Genomic DNA, 23,594 nt, shown 5'->3' on the forward strand with positions numbered 1-23,594 from the left:
CTATAGAGGAGAGATGAGTATAGGCCTTTCATAGAATCATAGAATCTCAGGGTTGAAAGGGACCTCAGGAGGTCATCTAGTCCAACCCCATGCTCAAAGCAGGACCAATCCCCAAGCAGATTTTTATCCCAGGTCCCTAAATGGCCCCCTTAAGGATTGAACTCACAACCCTGGATTTAGCAGGCCAATGCTCAAACCACACTGTACATTCAGGAGAATCTGCTTTCAGACTCTCCAGTAATTTTTTAAATTGGGCCTGAAGAATTATGGCTGATGGGAAGCAATTTGCTCTTGAGGCTTCTGTAAATAAAATCTTTCTCCAAAGCCACCTGAGATGCCCACGCACCTTGGAACTAAAGTTTTTAGGACCTGCACAGCGGAGTGGAAGCTAGACAGATTTTTTTTTTGGTCTCCCTAAACTAGCCCTTGAGCAGGAATTTTTGCACCTTCACTGAGCTCCATTTGGAGGCAAAATGATCCACACAAGCTACTTTGACAATTTTCATCTTTGATTTATTCCAGGCTTTAAGCTACTTAGATGGAAGAGACTCCTTTTGTAATAATGATGGTTTCTTTCCTCCTCTCCTGCCCCCATTATTCTTTACCAGGATCAGGTAACAAAAAAATCAGCAGCTGCTAGTTTCCCACACAGAGGAGTTGGAGTGAATTAAAAGTAAATTGGAGAATCTACTGCATGGCAGATCACTTCTGAAACTGATAACCAGTTGTTTCAAACACTTCCATGTAGTATTGTTCAACTGGCACTTATTTGGACAAATGTGGACACAGCTTTTTTTGAGATTATTATTAAAATAAAAACATGTAAATTATTTCCCCTCATGCACTGTTCTTGGTTAACTGGAAAAAAGAATCTAAGCTGTAAATACCATCAAACTTATTTAATCAATTTATAAACATTGTATCGGTAAAAACAGTTCTATTCTAAATGCTCTCTGTACACTGAGAGTCTAACCAAACATTAACAAGATTGAAAATTAAAGTCTGAAAACTGAACAGTTGGCAAAATGGCAAAGGCATGAATCATTACTCTACCTGATTATAGCCTGGCTCCCTAATAGAGCCCCGGCCCTGCAAACACTTATACACGGAAAACTTTATCACATGGGTAGTCCCATTGACTTCTATGAGATTACTCGTGGGACTTCGATGGAATTTAAGCAGACTCTTAATAACTGTTCTGACAAGGGATGTTTTCCTGACAACAAGCATATGTGTTTGCAGGCCTATATATATTTGCACATTGCAACACCACACATTAAGAGACGCTCAGCTTTTAAACCCTTCATCTGGACTGAGCAGGTCATTTTCTATTTATAAGTAATGAATATCAAGCTCTAATTTAAGGGTTCTGTTGTTGTTTTTTAATGCTTAAATATGCCTAAAAACAAATCTATTACATAAATATATAAATTATTTTTAAAATGAGGAAACAGATGCCTTAAGGGAGAGCATATAAAAACGTACAGAGAAATATAACCATATTTATAAATTCTGGAGTGTACAAAATGATGCCCTGGTTTAAAACAAAGCAAATTATCCCGGAGTAAAGGCGACAGCATATACACATTACATTTCTTATCTGGAATAGGTGGACAGTGTTAGCCCTGATACTACATCAGATTGGCAACCACAGACCCACATATCTGTGCAGGGGCCCCACAGAACCCAGTGGGCACAGGGCTCTGTGCTATTGGCTCCTGATACAGAACTGGGATCATATTTTGGAATATGTTGTAAATACCGTATATACTCGTTCATAAGCCGAATTTTTTTTAGTGAAAAAGGGAAGCACCAGAGAACCGGCTTATGAACGGGTATAGAGAGGGAGAGGTGGGACACAGCTCCTCCCCCCGACAGAGGAAGCAAGGAGAGGCAGCACGGCCAGCGGACACAGAAGGGAAGAGGCGGGGCCAGCGTCTCTCCGCTTCTGGCCACGCTGCTCTCCCCCCAGCCTCTGAAGCAGCCGCAGTTCCAGGACTGGCAGGCTGCAGCCGTGCCGCTCGACCCCACCCCCAGAGGAAGCTGTGGCTGTGCCGCCCTACCTGCTGGAGCACGCTGCGGCCGTGCCCCCCAGCCCAGCCCGGCCCGCTGGAACATGCTGTGGTCGCGCCGCCCGGTCTTGCCCGCCGGAGCAGGCTGTGGCCGCGCTGCCCAGCCTACTGGAGCAGCTCCATCCAGGTCAGAGACATCCTCCCCTGGCCCTCCCCAGATAAGGTGGGAAGGGATGGGATGGGGAGAGTGTGGGGGTCCCGGGCTAGGGGTGGGGTCATGTGGGGGGTGGTCACAGGGGTTACTCCCCTGACTCCCAGCTTCTCCCCCCAAAAAACATTTCCCCACCAGTTGTTGTCCGGCCCGTCAGGGTAAGCAGCTGGTGCGCTGGGACACTTTGTTTACTTAGGTTTACCTCCGTGCCTGCGGACGCTTGAGGTAAACAACATCTCGGCTCACCAGGAGCTTATCCTGATGGCCCGGGAGCCAAAATTTGCTGACCCCTGAGTTATAGGGTTGGTTTATGAATGGGTTATAAAATGTTTCCATTTTTACTTATCCATCTTGGGGGGGGGTGGCTTATAAACTAACCAGCTTATAATCGAGTATATACGGTAATGATAAAATAGTACAAGGGTCATTACAAATACATTGTAATGAGGTTGAACGTCAGTGCATTACATTTAGTACAATCAAACTTTAAATTAAAATATAATATACAAAAAACACCTTCAGGATTTTCTGATGCTGACATTTTCTGAGGCCATTAAAACAACAAGAGTAGAAACCATACATTCTGACACTGTTCTTTCAGTAATCTTGTGGTTTTTTACAACAGTACTCGCTATAGATTTTCACCTTCGGTTCCCCAAACTAAATTTAGATATGGACTGATATTCATCTCCTGGTAGCTCTCAGTCCTCCAAGACCAAAGTGTATAACATTGACTTTTTCATGAATGACGAGGTCCCCAATGAAGGTACGCTGCAAAATTAATCAAGCTTGAAATAATGTATACTATTTTCTGTAAAATATAAAATTTGCACTAGATCTTCAGTTGGGGGAAATCAGCAGAGCGCCACTGACTTCCACGGATCTATGACAGTTTATACCAGCAGAAAATCTGACCGTTTGTTTCAAGAATTTGCCTTTCTGATGTCAAAAGTTTTCAAAGTCATATTGGAGGGAGGTCTAACATGAATGGTTTTTGGACATGATTTGCCAAACGCCCTAAATGAATGTCTTGGCTCCTACAGAAACTCAGTGGGAACCTAACTTAATTATAGACCTCTGAAAATCCCCTGAGGTATAGTTGGGAGGGATGGCTATTGATCATTATGGCCTACTTAGAAATGATACACAGAAATGATGGTCCATCATTGTGAATGTCCAATCAAGATGCAATTTATACTTTTGTAATTAATACCATTACTTAGAAATGTACATGTATCGTTCATGCCAATAAATCTACAGCAAAATGATACAAACACACAAGCTTGTGCCACCTACCATGAAATGCATTTTTGCTACTGGTGGTTCTTTGATATCAAACCCTCTCTAAGCCCAATCCTGGATCTATTCCACATCCAAAGCTACTACTTGTTGGGTGTGTGGAACGGCTGGGGGATCAGGACTTGTATTTCAGATATGTAGGGTAAGTATCATTTAAAAAAAACCCAAAAAACTACCACACTCTCTAGGCAATGATTAACACCATTTATGATCATATAAATAGAGGATTGTCCTGAAAAAGTGGCCTAAAAATGACAAACTGAGTCAGGACACAGCAGCTGCTTGCTCTTAATCCAAGTAGGCAATGGGGTTAATTGCCATTCAACATGGGGAGGAGGACATTTGATCATAATCAGGACATTTGAGCAGGGCAGGGTAGTTACTGTTCATCTGGAGAGATGCATCACTGGAAATATCGGAGGGGCTGCGTCCGCGCACCCAGGCATCGGGGTGCAAGAATTGCCCTGAGTAATCAGAGCAGTTGCTAAGACGGGGGTGGTAGAAGCCGGGGTGGGGCCTGTAGATCTCCTCGGCCGTGTATCGTTTCATGAACAGGTAGACGGACATCACACCAGCACTCTGAAGGGGAGAAAATGAAACAAATGCTACTCACAGAGTAGGGAACTGGGTTGATTTAATTCTAAATGAATGAACGATACTCAGGAGCCGTATTGGCATTGCCAAGGATAAACAAGACTATGAAAGCAGCATGGTCTAGTGGGCAGGGCATCAGACTAGGTGCCCGGAGACCTAGTTTCATTCCCTTGCTCTGCAAATGACTTGTGGTAAGACGCTGGTTATAGGGTGGCCATTCCAGTACTTTCAGAAACAGCGTGACGCTGCTCCCACTGGCAGGGCCTCTCTCACGCACAGCACGTGTGAGGTCACGCTGCACTGGGGGACACCATTTTGAGGAGCGCACCACCTCACCCCCACCGGCATGGCCTCTCACGCACAGTGCATGCGAGGTCATGCTGCACAAGGGGGTGCCATCTTTAAGAGTGTGCCGCCCTGCCCCCACTGGCATGACTTCACTTTTAAAAATAGAGTCCCCTGTCCAATACTGGACAAAACCAGGACCAAATAGGGAACAAAGCATCCAAAAAGAGGACAAACGGCCTCCCGACTTGGGTAAGTCACTTCTGCCTCTGCTTCCCAATCTGAAACATGGGGATAACAATACACCTGTCATCAAGGTGCTCCTGCTTCTCCTAATTCAACCTACTTTGACCACTGGCATTCAGGGTTTGCACTGGCTGGCAGGAGACACAGGCTCAGTTGACAGCACCAGGATCGGCCCATTTGTTTGTCATTCCATATAGATGTCTATTAATGATAAGGGGCTTCTAGAGAGTCTTGCCCTTTCAAACCCCATCACAATCCCCCTTTTCATAACAACCAATTCCTGACGGATTGGCCCAACAGTCAATATTTTAACTCCTGAGAACAGACCATGTTTCTAAGGTTATGTCTACACTGCCCTGCAGTATGGACTACAGGGGTGTGAATAGCAGCGAGCACAAAAGTGCTGCACTAACTCCCCCGTGTGGACACTGCAGGCGTGAATAAAAGTTTCCTACTTTGCATTAATGGAGTCCTGTTTGAAGAGGACTACGTTAATGTGGACTAGGAACCTTTTAGTTAACATCCACCCCGGGGAGTTACAGGGCAGCCCTTTGGTGCATACTGCTATTCATATCTCTGTAGTTCAAGCTGTGGGCAATATAAATGTGTCCTTATAGGCACTCCAGAAAGCTCACGACTGACAAGTACCTCTGTGAGAAGGAAAGAGATAGCAGAGAAAGCAAATGACCATCCATATTTATAACTGAAGTAAGTCTCTGAGTCCTTGGTCTGGTTCAACATCTCGTCGTTAATGCTGGATATGTACAGCACCAGCCCCACAACCAGAGATAAACCTGGGAAGGGAGAATGACAGAAGGAAACGTTCTTCAGTAAAGACACGAAGCAGCTCACGGTGGTTCTTCCTTTAAGAGAAAATGTGTATCTAAAATTTAAAATATGTAGGTTGCATTTCAAAAAATTGGGGAAACAGGCTTCTCCCCCATTGAACGGATCAGCGTATTTATGTCATTTTAGTCAAACCATTATGTTCTTAAGCAACACTCTTCTGAGCTACAAGTGATCCGTGTACGAAAATGCTTTAAAGCTCAACTGTCACCGCTGCTTGTTTAACACTCCTCTAACGCTATGAATAAAACATTGACTTGTCTCATGTAGGAAGATCCCAGTTGACAATTTTAAAGTTTCAAACATCCCCTGAGACTGACTTACCATAAGAAATAAGGGGCCTGGGTTTTTGTTTTTTTTAAAGAGTCCGATCTTACGGGAGTGATAAATTGTGGATGCAAACTTCTACAGGTCTCATTATACCCTTGCAGTCCTAAAGTAGGCTATTAAAGGGCTACCGTTTATATACTGCACTGAATAGACTTGGAGACCAAGTTAAGAGCCCCCGAAGTTACCGAAACAATAAGCTAACCGATATTCTTGGAGAATGCTGAAAACTACAAAAAAGAAAATCCTCTCACCACAGCTTTTTTTTCTCACCGGCCTCAAGAATGAGAAGTAAAACAAGGAAAGACAGATTTATCAGAACTAAGGAAAATAGTTTTAGAGTCAAGTATTTTTTTCACCATTATTCCTAGATGTACCTTATGAGATGTAAATACTAATATTGATTTTCTTTAGCTCCATAGGTCTGGAATTCCTGAGGTTGAGGCTCATATATTGTGCCAGGCTAAGAGACTGCATGGTATCATATCAAAGATCAAGTGAAGCGGTCATAATTAAAGCTGGTTGGGAATTTTTCTTTCCCTATGAAAATTTTCACATCGAGCTCTTGATGAAAGCCCAAGCATTTTTGATGGAAAAGGTAATTTTCCACAAAATTTCCATTTTGTTGAAAAGCCATTTTTCATCTTAAAAAAAAAAAAAAGTTTGATGACAATTTTGACCAGGTCTAGCCGTAATGTGCCACCTCACCATTGATTTCAATGAGGAGTTCTGCTTAAAAATACTATGGCACAATATAGCCCAAAGTAAGGATTTAACAGAGTGTTACTGCCGCTTTACAAATCTGTGGGTTTTTATGGCTGTTATTCCCCTCCCCTCGACGTACAAGGGCTTTCAGAGGAAACAAAGGCAGATGAGACAGCAAGTGCAATGTTAAGATCATTCCAATGAAACTCACCAGACAGAATGAAGAAGATTCCTGATACAAAGGCCAGGATGGTTCTGTGAGGCTGAATGTGTCCAATATTGCTCAGTATAAACCCGATGAACATGAAAAAGAGGCTGACCAAAGGGAAAGGCGTAGCAGAACGAATCATCTCTGATTGTAAAAGAGGGAGGAAAAATAAGAACAGGGTTAGCTCCTCCCTACATAACACCAGAACTGGGCTAGATTGCACAGGCCAGGTCCTTTACATCTCCAATTTGTAGCTTTCTATAGATCTCTCTTTTTCCTTTCCTGTTTTCTCTCTGAGTCTCATGTGCGTGCTGGCACCCACCCCCAAACCAACACACCAAATCTTCTTTGATAAGCAGTTGACCGAAGGTGCAATTATGCCTGGCTGAGAACACATCTGTTAATGTTTGTATTCCGAGTGGTTTCCACCTGAAGCCTTACAAATGCACATCCGATATTTTTTGTGGTAGCATCGCAAGTCTTTTCATAAACACTTGGCTTTATCATCTCAAAAATGTACCAAGCACGGTTAAGGTTCACACTTAGAAGTGGCAAAAACAAAACATAGGACTTTACAGTGAGAGCTGTGACATTCCATCCTTAGCTCATCCCACCCCACAGGGGATCTAAATCAGCACGCAATGCCCCAATCTGTATGTGTGTACACTCATCTATTCCCAAAAAAGCCACCAGCCTTGACCACTCCAGTGACAGGATGCAGGGCCTGGCTTGTAGCCGCTGTGAGCATCCCAGCATAAGGGGGAGACATAATCAGAGACTTTTGAGCATGTCTGGCATTTCACCAAGTAAAAAGTGTAGTTGTACGTAAGCAACCAGTTGTACATTACAACACAGCACTAACAGGGAATCAGAAGCCTCCTTTTGCATCCTGAGTTCTGAAGTAATTCCTAGTAACCCGTTAGTACTTTAACAGGCTGTAAAGTAAATAAACCACCTACTTAGAACATTGATTGTCGATTCAGACGTCAGCTGGACGTTCATGGGCATGACGTATTCTATAGTAAAACACCGGCCACGCTCCTCACCTGCAGGGAGAAGAGTCTGATTCATGCTTGTCATTTAATTAAAATGTTTTCTTTAATAGAAGGTTGGTTTTTAGATGAATTTCAGTGCATGCAAAAGAAACTTGCTTTTCTGCTGCTCTTTGAGTCATAACTGTTGGCATGTGGTGCTGAAGAAAGATGCCTACTAGCTACTGTATCCTTGAGGGATTGGCTTTTTAAAATGTCGCTGGCAAAAGAGTAATAGCTCAGGGAGTACTGCGAGCTGGTCTCATGTATCAAACACATTCGCTCCACAAATACAAAATTCACATTGTGCTGGTCATTCTGAACATTTATTGGAGGGCAGTGGAAATGGAAAAATGACAAATCTCAAGCTATGGGAAGTACATGGTAACATTACTGGGTGGAAACAAGGAGGACAGGTGGATGGAGTACTACAGTGCATTTTCAAACAAACTGCATGTAAACAGCTGTTCCTGAATAGGAGAAAGCGCTGAGAGCTAATTGCTAATTGGTAATGGGGGGGGGGGGAGGAGGCGGTGTTTGACAGATCATGCAATTCTACGTTAGCTAGAGAGGGCTTGGCTTAGGATGCCTTCTGATGAGGCAAACAAAGGTTTTTGTTAATCAAAAACACGATCAATCAAAATGGATGGTCAATCTCCATGGGGCTGCTACTCCCCACTGCACAGGTGGCCAGAAAATGGGTGGGCAGGAGCAAGGAACAATGGAGCCTCAATTTGGCCCCTCCCATTCCACATCCAGTAGCCGGTTACTTCCTGCTGGAGTATGGGAAGAACCAGGGAGAGAATTGTGACTCCGTAATTCCTTCCCTGCTGTGATCCTGAGCAGCACAGCTCTGCGCCACCATTCATTCAGGGCAGATTGTAAAGTTTCAATCGATGCGTAAGGAATGATACCACCCAAGCCCCCCTGTGCAAGAGGAGAAACTGAGGCAAAGAAGCGGTTAAGTGGCTTGCCCAAGGTTTGGGCAGAACATCTGCAGCAAAAACAGGAAAGGCAACTAAAATCCCTGGCTTCCTCATTGAAGATGATGTGAAAAATCACAAGAGTGAACAGTTCTTTGTACAAAGCACCGTACCTGCCAAGAAGCAGACCCTCCAGAGACCAGAGTGCAGCGACATTTTGATTTCGGTGGTCTGATTGTGGGGCAGGATGATTCCTTCCTCCAGGTAAAGCCAGTAGTCGGTGCTAACAGCAATTCCTAAGAGCCCCAAACCGCACACAGCAAACACGCTGCTGAGCAGAGTCAGAGCCTTCCTGCCGCACGCGCTCATTCCAAAAAGCATCAGGGTTCGAGACGGCAGTAAGGAACAGCTGGAGGGGAGAAAAGATGGCGTGATTAGCCGGGGCTGTAGCACAGCCAATCTATTTCCAACTTTGCTTTCTTTGAGATCTGTAAGTGACAAAAAGCTTTGCCCTCCCCTTTCCTGCTTATTTAGGTCAAGCTGAAATAAACCATTAAAAAAAATCACAAACTCCCCAGACAGACAAAGCATTTGAACCAAATGCTACCCGACTGCCACACAGTTTTACTCCCCAAGTGTTCATGGACTTGCTGGACACACTGCCCCCTGGGATGTACACATCCAGCCCTAGGGATGTGCACACACACACCACAATGGGGTTGTTATTTATCAGTGGTGTTACTGAGTTGCCTACATGCTCCAACCAAAATTGGGGCCCCATCTAATTATCTATCTTAGGTACTACTGTTGCCGAATGCCTCACAATCTTTATCCTCCCGACTCTCCTGTGAAGTTGGTGGTTTCTAAGCTACAGATACATAGTAAGAGACATTCCCTGTCCAGAGATCTTGCCATCTAAAGTCCGAATCCTGCAGAGCTTTACATGCATGCTCACATTTAGGGAGTTGGAATTAATACCATAGAAGTCAATAGGACTATGCACAGTGTGTAAAGTGAAGCATAGGTGGAAGTCTTCGCAGGTCAAGGCCTAAATAATACCTTACATTTATCTAGAGCCTTTCATCCACAAGGATCCCAAACACATTACAAACCCATGCACACATTGAGAACCACCATGATCTGCACTTAGCCACATACACACTGAGCCATTCTTTGTGTGAATTATAGGTCTCTCCACTCCTGTGAGAAACGATTTGCCATCAGGGGCTAGATTGAAGCAGGGCTTTGGAGCGGAGCCCGGAGCAGCTCCGGAACAGTGGAGCTGCAGGTTTTTGCCTGGAGCTGGAGTGGAGCCGGAGCAACAGCTCCAAAGCCCTGGATTGAAGTCTCATATTATTTAGGGTTACCATACTTAACAAATAAAAAAAGAGGACCCTCCATGAGGTCCTGGCCCCGCCCATTTCCCACCCCCAGCCCCACCCCAACCCCGCCCTAACACCGCCCCCTCCTCCCTCCCACTCCCAGCCACGCGGAAAGGGCTGCCCGAGCGCTACCGGCTTCACAGTTTGCCGGGCAGCCCCAGACCCCTGCGCCCCTGGCTGGCGCTTCCCCCCAGTGCAGCTGGAGCCCCGGGAGGGGAAGCGCCCAGCCGGGGGCGCAGGGTCTGGGAGGCTGCCCGGCAAACCGTGAAGCCGGTAGCGCTTGGGCTTCGGGCAGCCCCCTTGCCTCCGGACCGTGCGCCCCCAGCCGGGCACTTCCCCTCCCGGGCTCCGGCGGTTGCAGGGTCCGGAGGCATGGGGGCTGCCCAAGCCCGTAGCGCTCGGCTCTTAAACAGAGCTGAAGAGTCAGGGAGGAGCAGAGCCGCCGCGGCCGGAGGCTCTGCTCCTCCCCTGACTCTTCGGCTCTGTTTAAGAGCCGAGCTGCCCCAGCGCTTACCGGCTTCGGGCAGCCCCCGTGCATTCCGGACCCTGCGCCGCTGGAGCCTGGGAGGGGGAAGTCGCCCGGCCGGCGGCTGGGGTCGGAGGCAAGGGGGGGCTGCCTGAAGCCCATAGCGCTCGGGCAGGCTCGGCTCTTAAACAGAAGCTGAAGAGTCAGGGGAGGAGCAGAGGCAGCCACAGGAGGGGAAGTGCCCCCGGCCGGCATTTTCCCGGACATGTTCGGCTTTTGGCAATTCCCCCCGGATGGGGGTTTGATTGCCGAAAAGCCGGACAGGTCCGGGAAAAACCGGACGTATGGTAACCCTAATATTATTAAGCGTTGGTAATTTTACTAAATGCACTGTGGCCCATACACTAAATGACATTCGCTAGATAAATGAATGAAATATATTGTGCAATGCGCTAGCCTCACTTTATTTACTTTTTTATTGTGTTTGTTCACTTACTCGCTAATTTGCAGATTCAGTCGTTCTCAGTGGGCCTTCCAGATGACATTGCAGATTGACAAGATTTTACCAAAGGTCATCATTTTATTTATTAAAGTTTTACCAAAGGCTCTTAAGCAAAGTATGCAGTCATGGGATAAGAGGGAAGGTCCTCTCATGGATCAATCACTGGTTAAAAGGCAGGAAACAAGGGGTAGGAATACATGGTCAGTTTTCACAGTGGAGAGGTAGTGGGGGCCCCCGGGAACTGTACTGGGACCAGTGCTGTTCAACATATTCGTAAATGATCTGGAAAAGGGGGGAAATAGTGAGGTGGCAAAGTTTGCAGATGATACAAAATTCCCCAAGTTAATTTCAAAGCAGACTGCGAAGAAGTACAAAGGGATCTCACACAAGTGGCTGACTGGGCAACAAAATGGCAAATGAAATTCAATGTTGATAAATGCAAAGGAACGCATATTGAAAAACATATCCCAACTATACATACAAAATGATGGGGTTTAAATTAGTTGTTACTACTCAATAAAGAGATCTTGGAGTCATTGTGGATAATTCTCTGAAAACATCTGCTCGCGTTAAGTAGAAGTCTAAAAAAGCTAACAGAATGTTAGGAACCATTAGGAAAGGGATAGATAAGAAGACAGAAAATATCATAATGACACTGTATAAATCCGCAGTATGCCCACACCTTCAATACAGCATGGAGTTCTGGTTGACCCATCTCAAAAAAGATAGATTAGAACTGGAAAAGGTACAGAGAATTAGGGGTATGGTACAACTTCCATATGAGGAGAGATAAAAAAGATTGGTACTGTTCATCTTGGAAAAGAGACGATTAGGAGGAATATGATAGAGGTTTATACAATCATGAATGGTGTGGAGAAAGTGAATAAGGAAGTGTTATTTACCCCTTCACATAACACAAGAAACAGGGGGGACACCCAATGAAATTAACAGGCAGCAGGTTTAAAACAAACAAAAGCAATGCACAGTCAACCTGTGGAACTCATTGCCAGAGGATGTTGTGAAGGCCAAAAGTATAACCGGGTTAAAAAAAAAATTAGATGGAGGATAGGTCCATCAATGACTATTAGCCCAAGATGGTCAGGGGTGCAATCCCCATGCTCTGGGTGCCCCTAAGCCTCTGACTGCCAGATGTTGGGACTGGGACAACAGGGGATGGATCACTCAATAAATTGCCCTGTTCTGTTTATTCCCTCCGAAGCCCCGGGCATGGGTCACTGTTGGAAAAACAGGTTTCAGAGAAGCAGCTGTGTTAGTCTGTATCCGCAAAAAGAACAGGAATACTTGTGGCACCTTAGAGACAGGATGCTGGGCTAGATGGACCACTGTTCTGACCCAGTATGGTCATTCTTATGTTCTCAAAAGTTCACTGCTCCCTGACAAGGCACTAAGGGCTCTGTGCCACAGGGCAAAAGCATAACTAAAACAGAAGAAAAGTCACAACAAATGACAGGTTAGAGAAATGAGAGGCAATGAAGAAGGTTTTGCTAAAGCCATTGTAGCTTGGTGGTGGGAATCAGGTAGCTAGATCTCTTTACTGCTTTTACAAAGACACACTATGAGCTACAGATAAGGGCAGTATCATGCAGCCTTTCCCAAGTGTGTTTGGTTCTTACTGAAAACAAGAGAAACAAAAACAAAATTCCCTCTTGACAACAAACCAATCAAATTTAACACAGGAGCAGAAGGCAACATCTTCCTTGTCCTACTTTTAAAATTGCACATGCACTGTTCAAGCTATGTAAAGCTTCAAACAATACAATGGTAGCTGATTGACTCCAAACAGAACGCAGTGTTTAATTAGCGTGTACACTGCAAGGTGACAAGGAAGGCAGAAAACTCCTAAAGAAACAGAAGAGACAATGTCATATCAATTGTTGGAAGCATTTCCAAAATACTGAGGGGATAACTAATCAGAAATATGGGATAGTGTGGTCTTGTGTCTCTTAGGGCAGTTCTGCACATTAGCTTGTACCGAAGTAACTGAATTGTTTTTCATTTCACACCTTTTGTTATTTTGGGCCAAGTCAGTGTGTGAACACGCACAATTGAAGTAGGATATTTTTAAGTTTTTTTGGTTTTTTTTTTAACTTCCTTGTTGAAGCGAAGGAAGGACCAAGCGATTAAAGCAGGAAGCCTGGGAATCAGGAGTCCTGGGTTCCTCTGAGAGTGGGCTTTAGTGCGTGAGCAGAGGAATGTGGGGGCATGGGAGTCAGGAGGACACCACGGTTCTGTCCGTGCCCTGGCTTTTTACGATGGATAAATTAATAACTTAGATACAGTAACTCACAGGGGGACCTGTAAGACTTCACAGTTTGCAAAGCACTTTGAGAACCAGCAAAGGAAGAGTGCTATTGCAGACATCATGATTCCTGCCCTGAGAAGCAGGTGACGATAAGTATTTCCTGCCACTGAACAATGATACAGTCCTTGTATCTGCAGGACAGCCAACAAGTTAAGCTCCTTTAGGCAGAGTAAAATGTACTTTCCCTTTGATAACAATCAAATAAACACAGGCAATTAACCTCACCTACCAAGTTTTGCACTGCCTTTCCATTTGACCATACACAGAATATTAAAATAAAAGATGAAAGCAGTTTTCCTGAGTGTTAATGTTCTTTACACAACATTATGCTTCAAAAGAAATACATGGTGAAGAGGTTCAAACTATTTAAAAGGACAGTACCCCTATTCCTAGACACTAAAACTAAGTGCAAAGGAGTTAACTGAAACTTGGAAAGAAACTTGGCTCTTTCTACATTGACATTAGATAGACCATGCACATAAGGTGCTGACTTAAGCTACAAAAAGTGCTGTCACTTGAAGAATGTGGCCCAGCCAAGACCCTGCCACTACATGGTATTACCCTTGCCTATGGCTTTGATGAAGAGTCTGTTGTTTTTTTTTTGTTTTTTGTTTTACATGGTTTTCTCAGTTCCTTGGAAACCCTGATGTTCAATATTTGCCACTGGTGACTAAGGGGTTTTGTATGCGGTTAGCAACACCATAAAGATACAAAATAGAGATTGCTTCTTTCATTCAGACCTCAGGCAGCGGGAGCTATCAAGCCTGAAATTGTGTGACCATTACTTGCCAGACACCCACACTATAGAGCAGCATATGAAATTACAGCCTTGAAGTCGACTATACCCTACAGAGAACATCAGCAGCAGGATGCATGTTGTATGTGTGCAGGAACATCAAGACACTTTTTCTGATATATTGGTGGGCCAAAGCCAAGTAGGGATGGGTGGTTATGGGGAAAAGAAGAGATTCTTGCTCCAAAGACATCTATAATCCTTTCATTTAATCACCTCTAACCTGTTCCTACTGACCAAACTCTCCTCTGTGGCTTGAAAGCCAAAATCATTTAATAACTGAGAAAAAAAAAGTTTTTTGCCCCTTTGAGAATATTTGCCCATCCCCTAAGGAACTGTTGTGATCAGAAAAGTGACTATGCAGATATGGCACCTTCCTGTTCGTCACTTCTACTCCCTGGGTCCATATTGAGCCATATTTTCTGACTACAGTGTCTAAAAGAAAAGAGTTTACTGTGTTTTACTCCTGTTAATACTTCTGAAGCCAAAACAACTAAGGGAGCTGGAGTCTATTCCTGGCTCATGTATCATCAACAGGACTGTTAACAAAGGGCCTGACTGTGAGGGCTTGACTATACAGTGTGTTAGCACAAGGCAAGCTGGGGTGTAAATCTGCATTGCTGTATTCCTGTCCTGCACACTAACTGCCCACGTAGAACCTACTTCTGTGCTCCAACCTATTGCCGGTTGAAACAGTGGCATGCAAATCACACCACCGAACTTTTAGCGTACAGCAGCACGGTCCACAAGGACGGTTAGTGCACCGCACGCTACAGCAAGGTAGATTTACACCCAGCTTGCCGCACGCTAACTCGCTGTATCGACATGCCCCGAGAAGGGATGAGCACCTTAAAGTCCATTGAGGCTAATCAGAAATGAGTTTTTTAATGTAGTGCAGGGAATTATAAATTGTTCTTTCTGATCCCTTGTCCAGGACCAGTGCTTGGAAAAAATATACTGGTCTGGCAGAATTTGTACTGGTTTACTGGTGCATTTCTAGCACTGACTTGTGAGGTCAGACTTCAAAATCATGCCATTCTGATTGCCGCTAACCTTCCATCTCCCCCACTTCAATTCAGGGCCGCCCAGAGGATTCGGGGGCCTGGGGCAAAGCGGGGGAGCGGACATAAAAAAAGATGCCACCCGCTGCGGCGCTTGTACTCAACGGGCGGCGCTCCGAGTCTGCGGCGGCGGCAGGTCCTTCACTCGCTCCACGTCTTCGGCAGCTCTGAAGGGCCCGCCGCCACCGAAGTGCCGCCGAAGACCCGGACCGCCGCCGGGGTGAGTAGCCAGGGAAGGGATTCTCGGCCATGGCTCACGGGGCCCCTGCGGGGCCCGGGGCAAATTGCCCCCACTTGCCCTCCCCCCCTCCGGGCGGCCCTGCTTCAATTCTCATGTGGTTTTAACAGCTGATCTCTGAGGACTTGTGAGAGACACTGTGAGGGAGAGAATGGACCCCAACCAGAACCATCAGTCTCCCCAGCACCTCCCTGGACCCAGAACTGTGCAAGAGAGTCCCCCGCCCACGCACTCCGGGGGCACTAGAGGAGACTCCAGCCAGCAGCGGCAGAAGCTGCAGGCCCCTTGGAGAACTTTCCGCAGTTCTGACTGGACTCTCGCTGCCCTGTGCTGATCAGCTGTTTGCGCCAACCCTCCCCTTCTGCCTCACCACAGGCTCTTCACCTCGGCATCACCCCTCTTACCCGCTTCTCCCCTCCCCCTTAGCCCAGCTCCTCCCAAACTCGACAATCAATCAATCAATAAATTAAAGATTGAGGCAGTAACATGACATTTTGTCACCATCACATTGTTCACGTCCACCCCCTTCCCCCACCCTGTGTCCATCTTTCTATGTAAGCTCTTTGGATCAGGGACGGGGTTTTTTTTTGTTCTGTCTTAGGTACAGCGCCTAGTACCATGGGCTCCGAGGTGCTACAGTAACACAAGTAATAGATCAATACTAATATGGCTGTTATGCCTTGTGAATCAGCAGGGGCTCGTAAGAGGGAGATTTTTCAAAGGTACAAACGGGAGACAGGTTTGAGTTTCAGTAGGAATTGGGCAGTTGTCCTTTATGCCTTTGAAAATCTCACTCTAAATGAATCCATTGTGCCACTGAAAAAAGGAGATTGTTGGGTTTCCAGTGAAATCATGTGAAGAATTAATTTTGAACGCTGGTGATTTGGAGATCCGGATCCTTAGAACTGTCCCTGCTTCTTCAGTCTCACTACACTCTTTTGGTACCAGTCCAGGGATGAATACAGAAAGTAATCTGCAGTCGTAATGCTTTCCCTCCTGGTTTATACATATAACACTCCAACGATAATTGTGCATGTACCTCTCCACAACAGACCCCTTCAGAAACCTTTGAAACGAACACTGGTGTCATTACAAATGCTGTTCATCGACGCTCACAAGTGACTTACTTGACATTCTCACCCATTTCTTCAAGATCTCAGAAATAAAATATTATTCTGGACCTGATCTCTGAACCCAATTCTCTACGGCAGCAGAGGAGAGACCAGAGCAAGAGCAACCACCATTGTCTATGTAAGTGGGTTGTGAAAAATCAATCAATCTGTATTTCAACTGGCTGATCAACACTGACCACAGCAACAGATCCACGCTTTAAAGCCCTCAAGTGCCAATGGCAAATGACCCTCCTTTCAACCCCAGGTCCCGGTTGAAAGAGCAGAGCTAAATCAAGCGAAGATGGCAGCTATTAGTGCCAAAGCCACTTGCTAGAATGCAGTCTCCAATTTACTGCTGTTTGCGGCAAAGTGAAGCACTGAGAAAGTTGTCTCAGCTAACAAGAGAAAATGTTTCATTTATGGACACACACTGGGATTCAGCAGGACAAATGTGGTGGCCTGGTTGTGTGATTTCAAAAGCGTAGTGCTAGGGCAAGGCAGGGAAAGCAGGAGAGAATCGAGGCTATAAGGTAAACGCGCACACAGACACAAAGTTAGAATTAGGAGAGGAACTAAAGCAAAGGCAGAGATTAAGGAGAAAATAAAGAGAAATGAATAGAGCACAGTGAAAGGGGGAAGGTGAAACCCACTGAGTGAGCTTTCAAGTGCATGAAGAACAGTAGGGAAGAAGGTAGCAGCCAGCAAGTTCAGAAAGAGAGAGCAAGGATGGGGTAAGGAAGGAACTGACTTGAAAGACCAACTCCCCACTAAGTTGTAGCAAAGCTTTTTCATTGGACTAAAAATAAAGGGCTTTCAAGAAGCAAGGTCTCCTCCTCAGGACACAACGCAGCCCATACGAGAAGCCAAGGATAAATAGGTCAAGGGAGAATGGATCTTTCCAAACTTAACTTTGCAAAGTTGCGGAGAGTCCAGACTCGATGGAAGCACTGCCCCAGTTTGTCCCACTGCTTTAAGACAATTAGCAAGGATACCACTGGACACAGCACAATGCCAGACAGACTCATGGTCAGGCAAATCCTCACCTTCTCAATGCAGAACCAAACAGGATGATGCTACAAGAGAGCAGGCACGGCCATGGATTGCCTTGTTTCACGTCTTACTCCAGATCTTAGCTTACAGCCAAGCAGAAAGCACAAAGGTCAACTGACCTACATGAAGATGCTCTGAGCCCACTCCCCACTGAGAGAAGGGAGGCAGAACAGGCCAGGAAGATGAGGCTCCTGGCTACCTTGCATGCACAGCTACCCGGACGGTTCTAGTCTCCGTTGGGCTGGGTTTTCAAAAGAGCGGAGCTCCAGTTAGACACCCAAATAAGAGCCGGGTTTTCAAAGATACGCAGCACCCAGAAACTCTCATTGTGACGCCCAGCACGCTGAGTGCTTTTGAAAATCTGGCTCAGCGTGTCCCACCAAGATGGCTTTTCAGCTCTTTGGCCCTGTCCCAGCAAATAAAATAGACTCTTAAGCAGGGAACCAATTTCTTACCTGTTAACAGGGAGATTTTCAAAGGCACAAAGGGCAGTAAAGTGCTCGCACCCACTGGATGTCAATGGGAGCTGGGTCCCTAACTCCCAACTGTGCCTTTGAAAATCTCCCCCTGCTTCTCTCCAGTTTCAAGCAGTGCTGACTGGTGGAAAAGCCACACTGCCCATCACTCTGAACCGGCAATATGACAAGACTGTATATGTCTGCGTCAGTCTACAAACTCCATTCTGGTGTGTGAACGTCCCCTTTTGATTGACAAACTGTGCTGTGCCTTCATTTTGACAACTTATAGGTGCGGAACCAAAGCTCAGGAAGGGTAAGCAACATTCCCAAGATCGCATAGGATGTCTATGGCAGAGGCAGGCGCTGAACCCAGGTTTTCTGAATCCTAGTCCAGCACCCTAATCAGAAGACTGTTTTACCTCTTCAAGTGGTTCCCTACACTGTACACGACACACCCCATGCAACTTCTGTAGTGAGGTGACTACAGGGCCCAGCCTCATTCACAACACACCATACAATGGCTACGACTGGCTTTCAATGGCACTAGCAACTTCTAAATAATGTGGGGGGGGGAGGGGGGAGACAGGACAATAGCTTGCATAGACGCCATTTTAGGTCATGTGCATATTTTCAAGACCTCATTTACACATTAGTTTCTAGATCAAAACATAACCCTGGAAAGCTCATATTTAACATACCCTGCCTCCTCTCAGCAAGCAGAACTACCACACTTTGAAGGTCAGCAAAACTCAGGTTCCAGGGGATCGGTCAAGGCGACAAGTTTCACAGTCTAGGACCCTCCACAACAAATGCCTTTGTGTCTGGCTCTCAAGAGTTCAAATTTGCAGAAGCAGCCAGCAGAAGTGCAGCTACTGGGACCAGGGCCGGCTCCAGGCACCAGCTGAGCAAGCTGGTGCTTGGGGACGGCAGATTGTTCGAGGCGGCATTCTGCCCAATCCTAGGGCGGCACGGCCGCTTTTTTTTGTTGTTGTTCCACTCCGGCTGCCCTGTAGGGGGCGGTGGCGCGGAGAACCAGAGCGCCCTGCAGGGCAGTCCTCTTCCTTCCCTCCCCGCCGACCGGAGCGGAGCCCTTGCGGCAGGAGGCGGCGCAGCGGGAGGGGCCGCGTGGCAGCGCCCCTGCTGTAGCCCTGGCCGCCCCCTTCTCTCTCTCTCCCACCCCCCCCAGCCGGTCCCCCTGCACCTGCGCTCTGGCCGCGCCGCTGGTTTTTTTTGTTTTTTTGTTTTGCTTTGCCGTTCTGGCCGCCCCGTTTTTTTTTTTGTGCTTGGGGCGGCCAAAAAGCCAGAGCCGGCCCTGATTGGGACAGAGCACAGGGAGAAAAGTAGCCTCTTGGGTAGGAAGGTCTCAGACCATGAGGCTTTATGGTCTCAGTTGTCTACGTCAAAATGATTAACATGAGAAACATAAAGGCTGAGAAAACAGAGAAACTGAAAGGGAGGTGCAGGCTGTCTGTCCATGTTACAGCAAGACTCTGACCAAGTGGTTTGATAGAAAAGATTTGAACAAATTGATTCTTCTAAAGTTCTCCCTGACCTCTGAATACTTCCTATTAATGCAAAGTTTAGTTACATAAACTCTTAATTACTAACACGGGATGTCACCTTTCTTTTGATAGTCCTCTCATGCCATGCATACAAAAGCCTGTATACAATATTAATCTACCTGCTGTACTACTTTGTGATTTCCCGAGTAACAGCACCATTCAAAAATCCAGATGCTAATACATAATCAGCTCTGGATGCAAGATTTACGAAGGAGGAATATTCATCACTGTAGAAGTCTGCAGATAAAGCTGGAGGGAGAAGAATCAATTGTGAATTTCACTCTAGGCTGCAGAATTCTCATTGCTCTGTGTTACTGATTATGGTACGTGTCCACTGACCTCTGTTCATGGTACTATATCATACTGGCAACACTTTCCCCTTTATATTCTAAATGTTTACAGTCTAGTAATCCAACAGACTAGCAATCCTATTTTGCCTTCAGTATTTTGTGTTAACCCACACTTGCACGTGTGTGCCTCAAATGGAGGCTTTAAAGAATTTTAATACAGACACTGAAAGCAGCACACACTAGCTGAATGTACAATAGTTCAGTGGAAGGTGGAGAGCAGCGGATGGTTTAGAGCAGGGGTAGGCAACCTGTGGCACGCATGCTGATTTTCAGTGGCACTCACACTGCCTGGGTCCTGGCCACCGGTCGGGGGGGGGGGGAGGGGGCTCTGCATTTTAATGTAATTTGAAATGAAGCTTCTTAAACATTTTAAAAACCTTATTTACTTTACATACAACAATAGTTTAGTTATATATTATAGAAGAAGAGACCTTCTAAAAACATTAAAATGTATGACTGGCACGAGAAACCTTAAATTAGAGTGAATAAATGAAGACTCAGCACACCACTTCTGAGAGGTTGCCGACCCCTGGTTTAGAGGATTGGTAATTGGACATGCCACCTTCACGTCAAGGCCAGTTCTGATTTAACCTGGTAGTGGATGAAATTACCATAACTGTACTGACTTCCAGGTGCAATTTAAGATGTTGCTGATCTACAGAGCACAGAATGGTTTGAGCCCTGGCTAAGTGAGATCCCCTGTTTCCTTATGCACCAGATGGAGTCAGTTATCTACCTATGGTACTTACATGGCCTTTGTGATGATGTGGAATTGCTATATATTAATCTATGGCTACTGATGAGCAATAATTTTATGACGTGTCCCGATCAGTGAGGTAAAGTTAATGTATAACTATGGTGGGTTATTAGAATTTTCTGTAGGACTGTGTTGACCTAACTTAATGGGGGGGAGGAGGGAGGGAGAGAGAGAGAAAGCAAACAAGAAGACCACAGAGTAGGTCTAGATAAGAACACCCAAGCACGGGCCTGAAAGACGATGAGGCAAACTGTTAGTTTCAAGTATCCTGTCTCTGACAAAGTAGTAAACCTTGTTTTGCCAGAGCTGAAAGTTATCAGATTATAGACCTAACAAACAGTTAAAATTGTCTTGATTTCTGCAAAGGGGGACACTAAGGATTATATTTTAAGGCGGAAAAAACTAACAGTAAAGAAATGGCAAAGGATAAGCAAGAACTAGCAAGAATTGACTAGGACTGACTGCAAATGTGAATCCGTAGCACAAGCATACACTAAAGGCCAGCTTCCACTTCCATTTAAGGCAATGCGAGTTTTGGAACAGACTTCCATGGGAGAAGGATTTAGCTCTGAAGGGTGTGTCACATATCCGGGCTTGACCTGTTTCCACTGAATTCAATGGCAAAATTACCATTGTTTTGAGAAGTAATACTGTTAATATAAGAAAAGAGGTACCAACATTCCAGAAAGATGAAGGCAATAAAAATCCCATGAGACTAAATCAACATACATGGAAGCCCACTGGACTAAGCGCCCGGAGACCAGGGTTCTATTCCCCACTCTGCCACAACTTGCTGTGTAACCTTTGCTAAGTCACTTCACCTTTCTGTGCCTGTCCCTTCCTACCCTTTGACTTGTCTATGTAGACTGTAAGCACTTTGGGGCAGGGACTGTGTCTCACTGTCTATATAGCACCCATCTCAGAGGGTGCATTTAAGACAAACATTTACCAGGCATTATTACTTTACTAGTGTCATCTTGAGGTTTAAGATGCGCAAACCATCATTCATGCCACTGGAGATCGAGATCCATCCTCAGTTTCACAAAGTTACTGACAAATTTAAGGCACTTCTTGTATTTAAAGAGAGAAACGAAATCTCCTTTCATAACTTTTCCAGCAGGATAGTAAAATGCATTGTGACAAATTAAAAACCTGGACATCTTTTCTCTATCCAGACACACAAGATACTTTTTAAGAAGTTTTAGTTTGAACTAGAAATGAAAAAAAAATCACACATGCTCTTACATGCCAACCATCTTAGCCCTGTATGAACCATGAATTAGACATTAAGTCATGAAATTTCTCTGTGCTACAAAGTTTTACCCACATAGGCTAACAATAACACATTGTTAAAGGATGTTAATTACAGAAGGCATAGAGAGAAGGATTCTCCAGGCTCCAGGCTTATTCTGATTTGTAGCACAAGCATTGGTAGGTAAGTAGAAGATTAGGCTCTTGACCCACATTTCCCCTATCTGCCCTTCTCTTTGAGTGCTTCATGCAGCTAGGGAGGTACAGACAGAGCTGCAGTGACATGACAGCTGGAGTTAAGTTAAGCAGAAGTGGGGGTGGAGGGAACAACCCTAAGAGCCAAATTAGAAATTCCACCTCACTCCTCTCTCGGGTTCTTACATTCCAGGCAGCACACACAAGTAAAGACGTCTGTGTAGCAGAGGTTTTAAAACAGGGCAGCGTACGATTAATAGAGGGGGTTCTCCCCACACCTGAATGTTTCCATGCCGCTCCTGCTTGGGAACATTGTCGTAGTGGATTCCATTTTGCAAAGTGGGCCGCCCGTCCCATGTGACAAGTGAAAGCAAGCAAGATGAGCCTGAAAAGAAATCCCCAGAGCACCATCGCCATCTCTGAGCAGTGAGCGCTGCAGTCTGTGCATTGTAGAGCTTGGGAGTGTGCAGAGAGGGACTCAGAGACCTAGCCAGCCTGCCTTCTTAAAGACAATTGCTACCATGGAGCAGCACCCTGCAGATGCTGCTATTAGTAGTCAGCCCTTTCGCCACTTAGAAACCAGCCTTGCCACAAACTCTGAGCATGGCAATGGTATCCTAATTAAACCAGAGACTGACTTCGGTATAAACACTTCAGACAAGCAGCTTAGCAACTCCTGGGCATTAGCCATCTACATTAAAATCAACTAGCCAAGTACAACCTTTGTTTACTTACGGCTTTACTAAAGCAGGTGTGTCTGGGGCCACTCAGATGGCAATAGAATACCAGCCCTAAAAACCCAGCCTTATCATCAGCCTGATTATGACACGGGTGAAGACTAATCATTTGGTGAGAATTCCTCCCTCTCGCTTTGCTTCATGTCCCCAATTATCTTTCACTGGAACGCATCCTAATTGCCATCATCGGTTACTCAGTCTGAGTGCGATTTTGAAGCATAGATCGACGAATGTACCACGGCTCTTTTGATGTATTCAAACTCTGTGCTTCCTCTGACTTCAGCAAGATTCATTACAACCTCCTGGGCTGAATTGCTAATGTCCCAGGAGACACAATAGGAAAATCCTTGCAGAAATGCAGAGGAGTCTGTTGTCATTCCCAACACATCTACAATTTTATACCTAAAACTGAACCTCCCACACCCACACCCACTTCCCCTCTTTGTGCTCCTCCCCCACTCTCTCTCTGTCTTCTCTGTTTATACAGTAAGCTCTTTGGAGCAGGGACCATCTATACTGGGCCTAGCACAATAGAGCCTCAATCTTGGTGGAGATCTTTACCTGCGCCACTGATGCAAATAATTAATGATTAAAACAGGGAGTGGACTTTGGCAATCATAAAATATCAGGGTTGGAAGGGACCTCAGGAGGTCATCTGGTCCAACCCCCT

At 45.6% G+C, this 23,594-nt stretch overlaps 1 protein-coding gene across 1 annotated transcript in view; it reads right to left on the reverse strand.

Annotated features, from left to right (window-relative positions):
• Window positions 1-884: 884 nt before the first annotated feature.
• The window catches only part of CACNG5 (calcium voltage-gated channel auxiliary subunit gamma 5), a 30,875-nt gene continuing 8,165 nt past the window's right edge, over window positions 885-23,594 (reverse strand). Inside the window, exons 2-6 of the mRNA XM_005314381.5 lie at window positions 8,861-9,096; window positions 7,693-7,779; window positions 6,737-6,877; window positions 5,296-5,441; window positions 885-4,101 (exon numbers count right to left, since the gene is read on the reverse strand). Coding sequence (XP_005314438.2) covers window positions 3,844-4,101; window positions 5,296-5,441; window positions 6,737-6,877; window positions 7,693-7,779; window positions 8,861-9,068 — 840 coding nt within the window. The 5' untranslated portion in view covers window positions 9,069-9,096 and the 3' untranslated portion in view covers window positions 885-3,843. The remainder of the gene's footprint in view (window positions 4,102-5,295; window positions 5,442-6,736; window positions 6,878-7,692; window positions 7,780-8,860; window positions 9,097-23,594) is intronic.

The sequence above is a fragment of the Chrysemys picta genome, chromosome 12 (assembly GCF_011386835.1).
Source record: "Chrysemys picta bellii isolate R12L10 chromosome 12, ASM1138683v2, whole genome shotgun sequence".
NCBI classification, from domain to species: domain Eukaryota; kingdom Metazoa; phylum Chordata; order Testudines; family Emydidae; genus Chrysemys; species Chrysemys picta.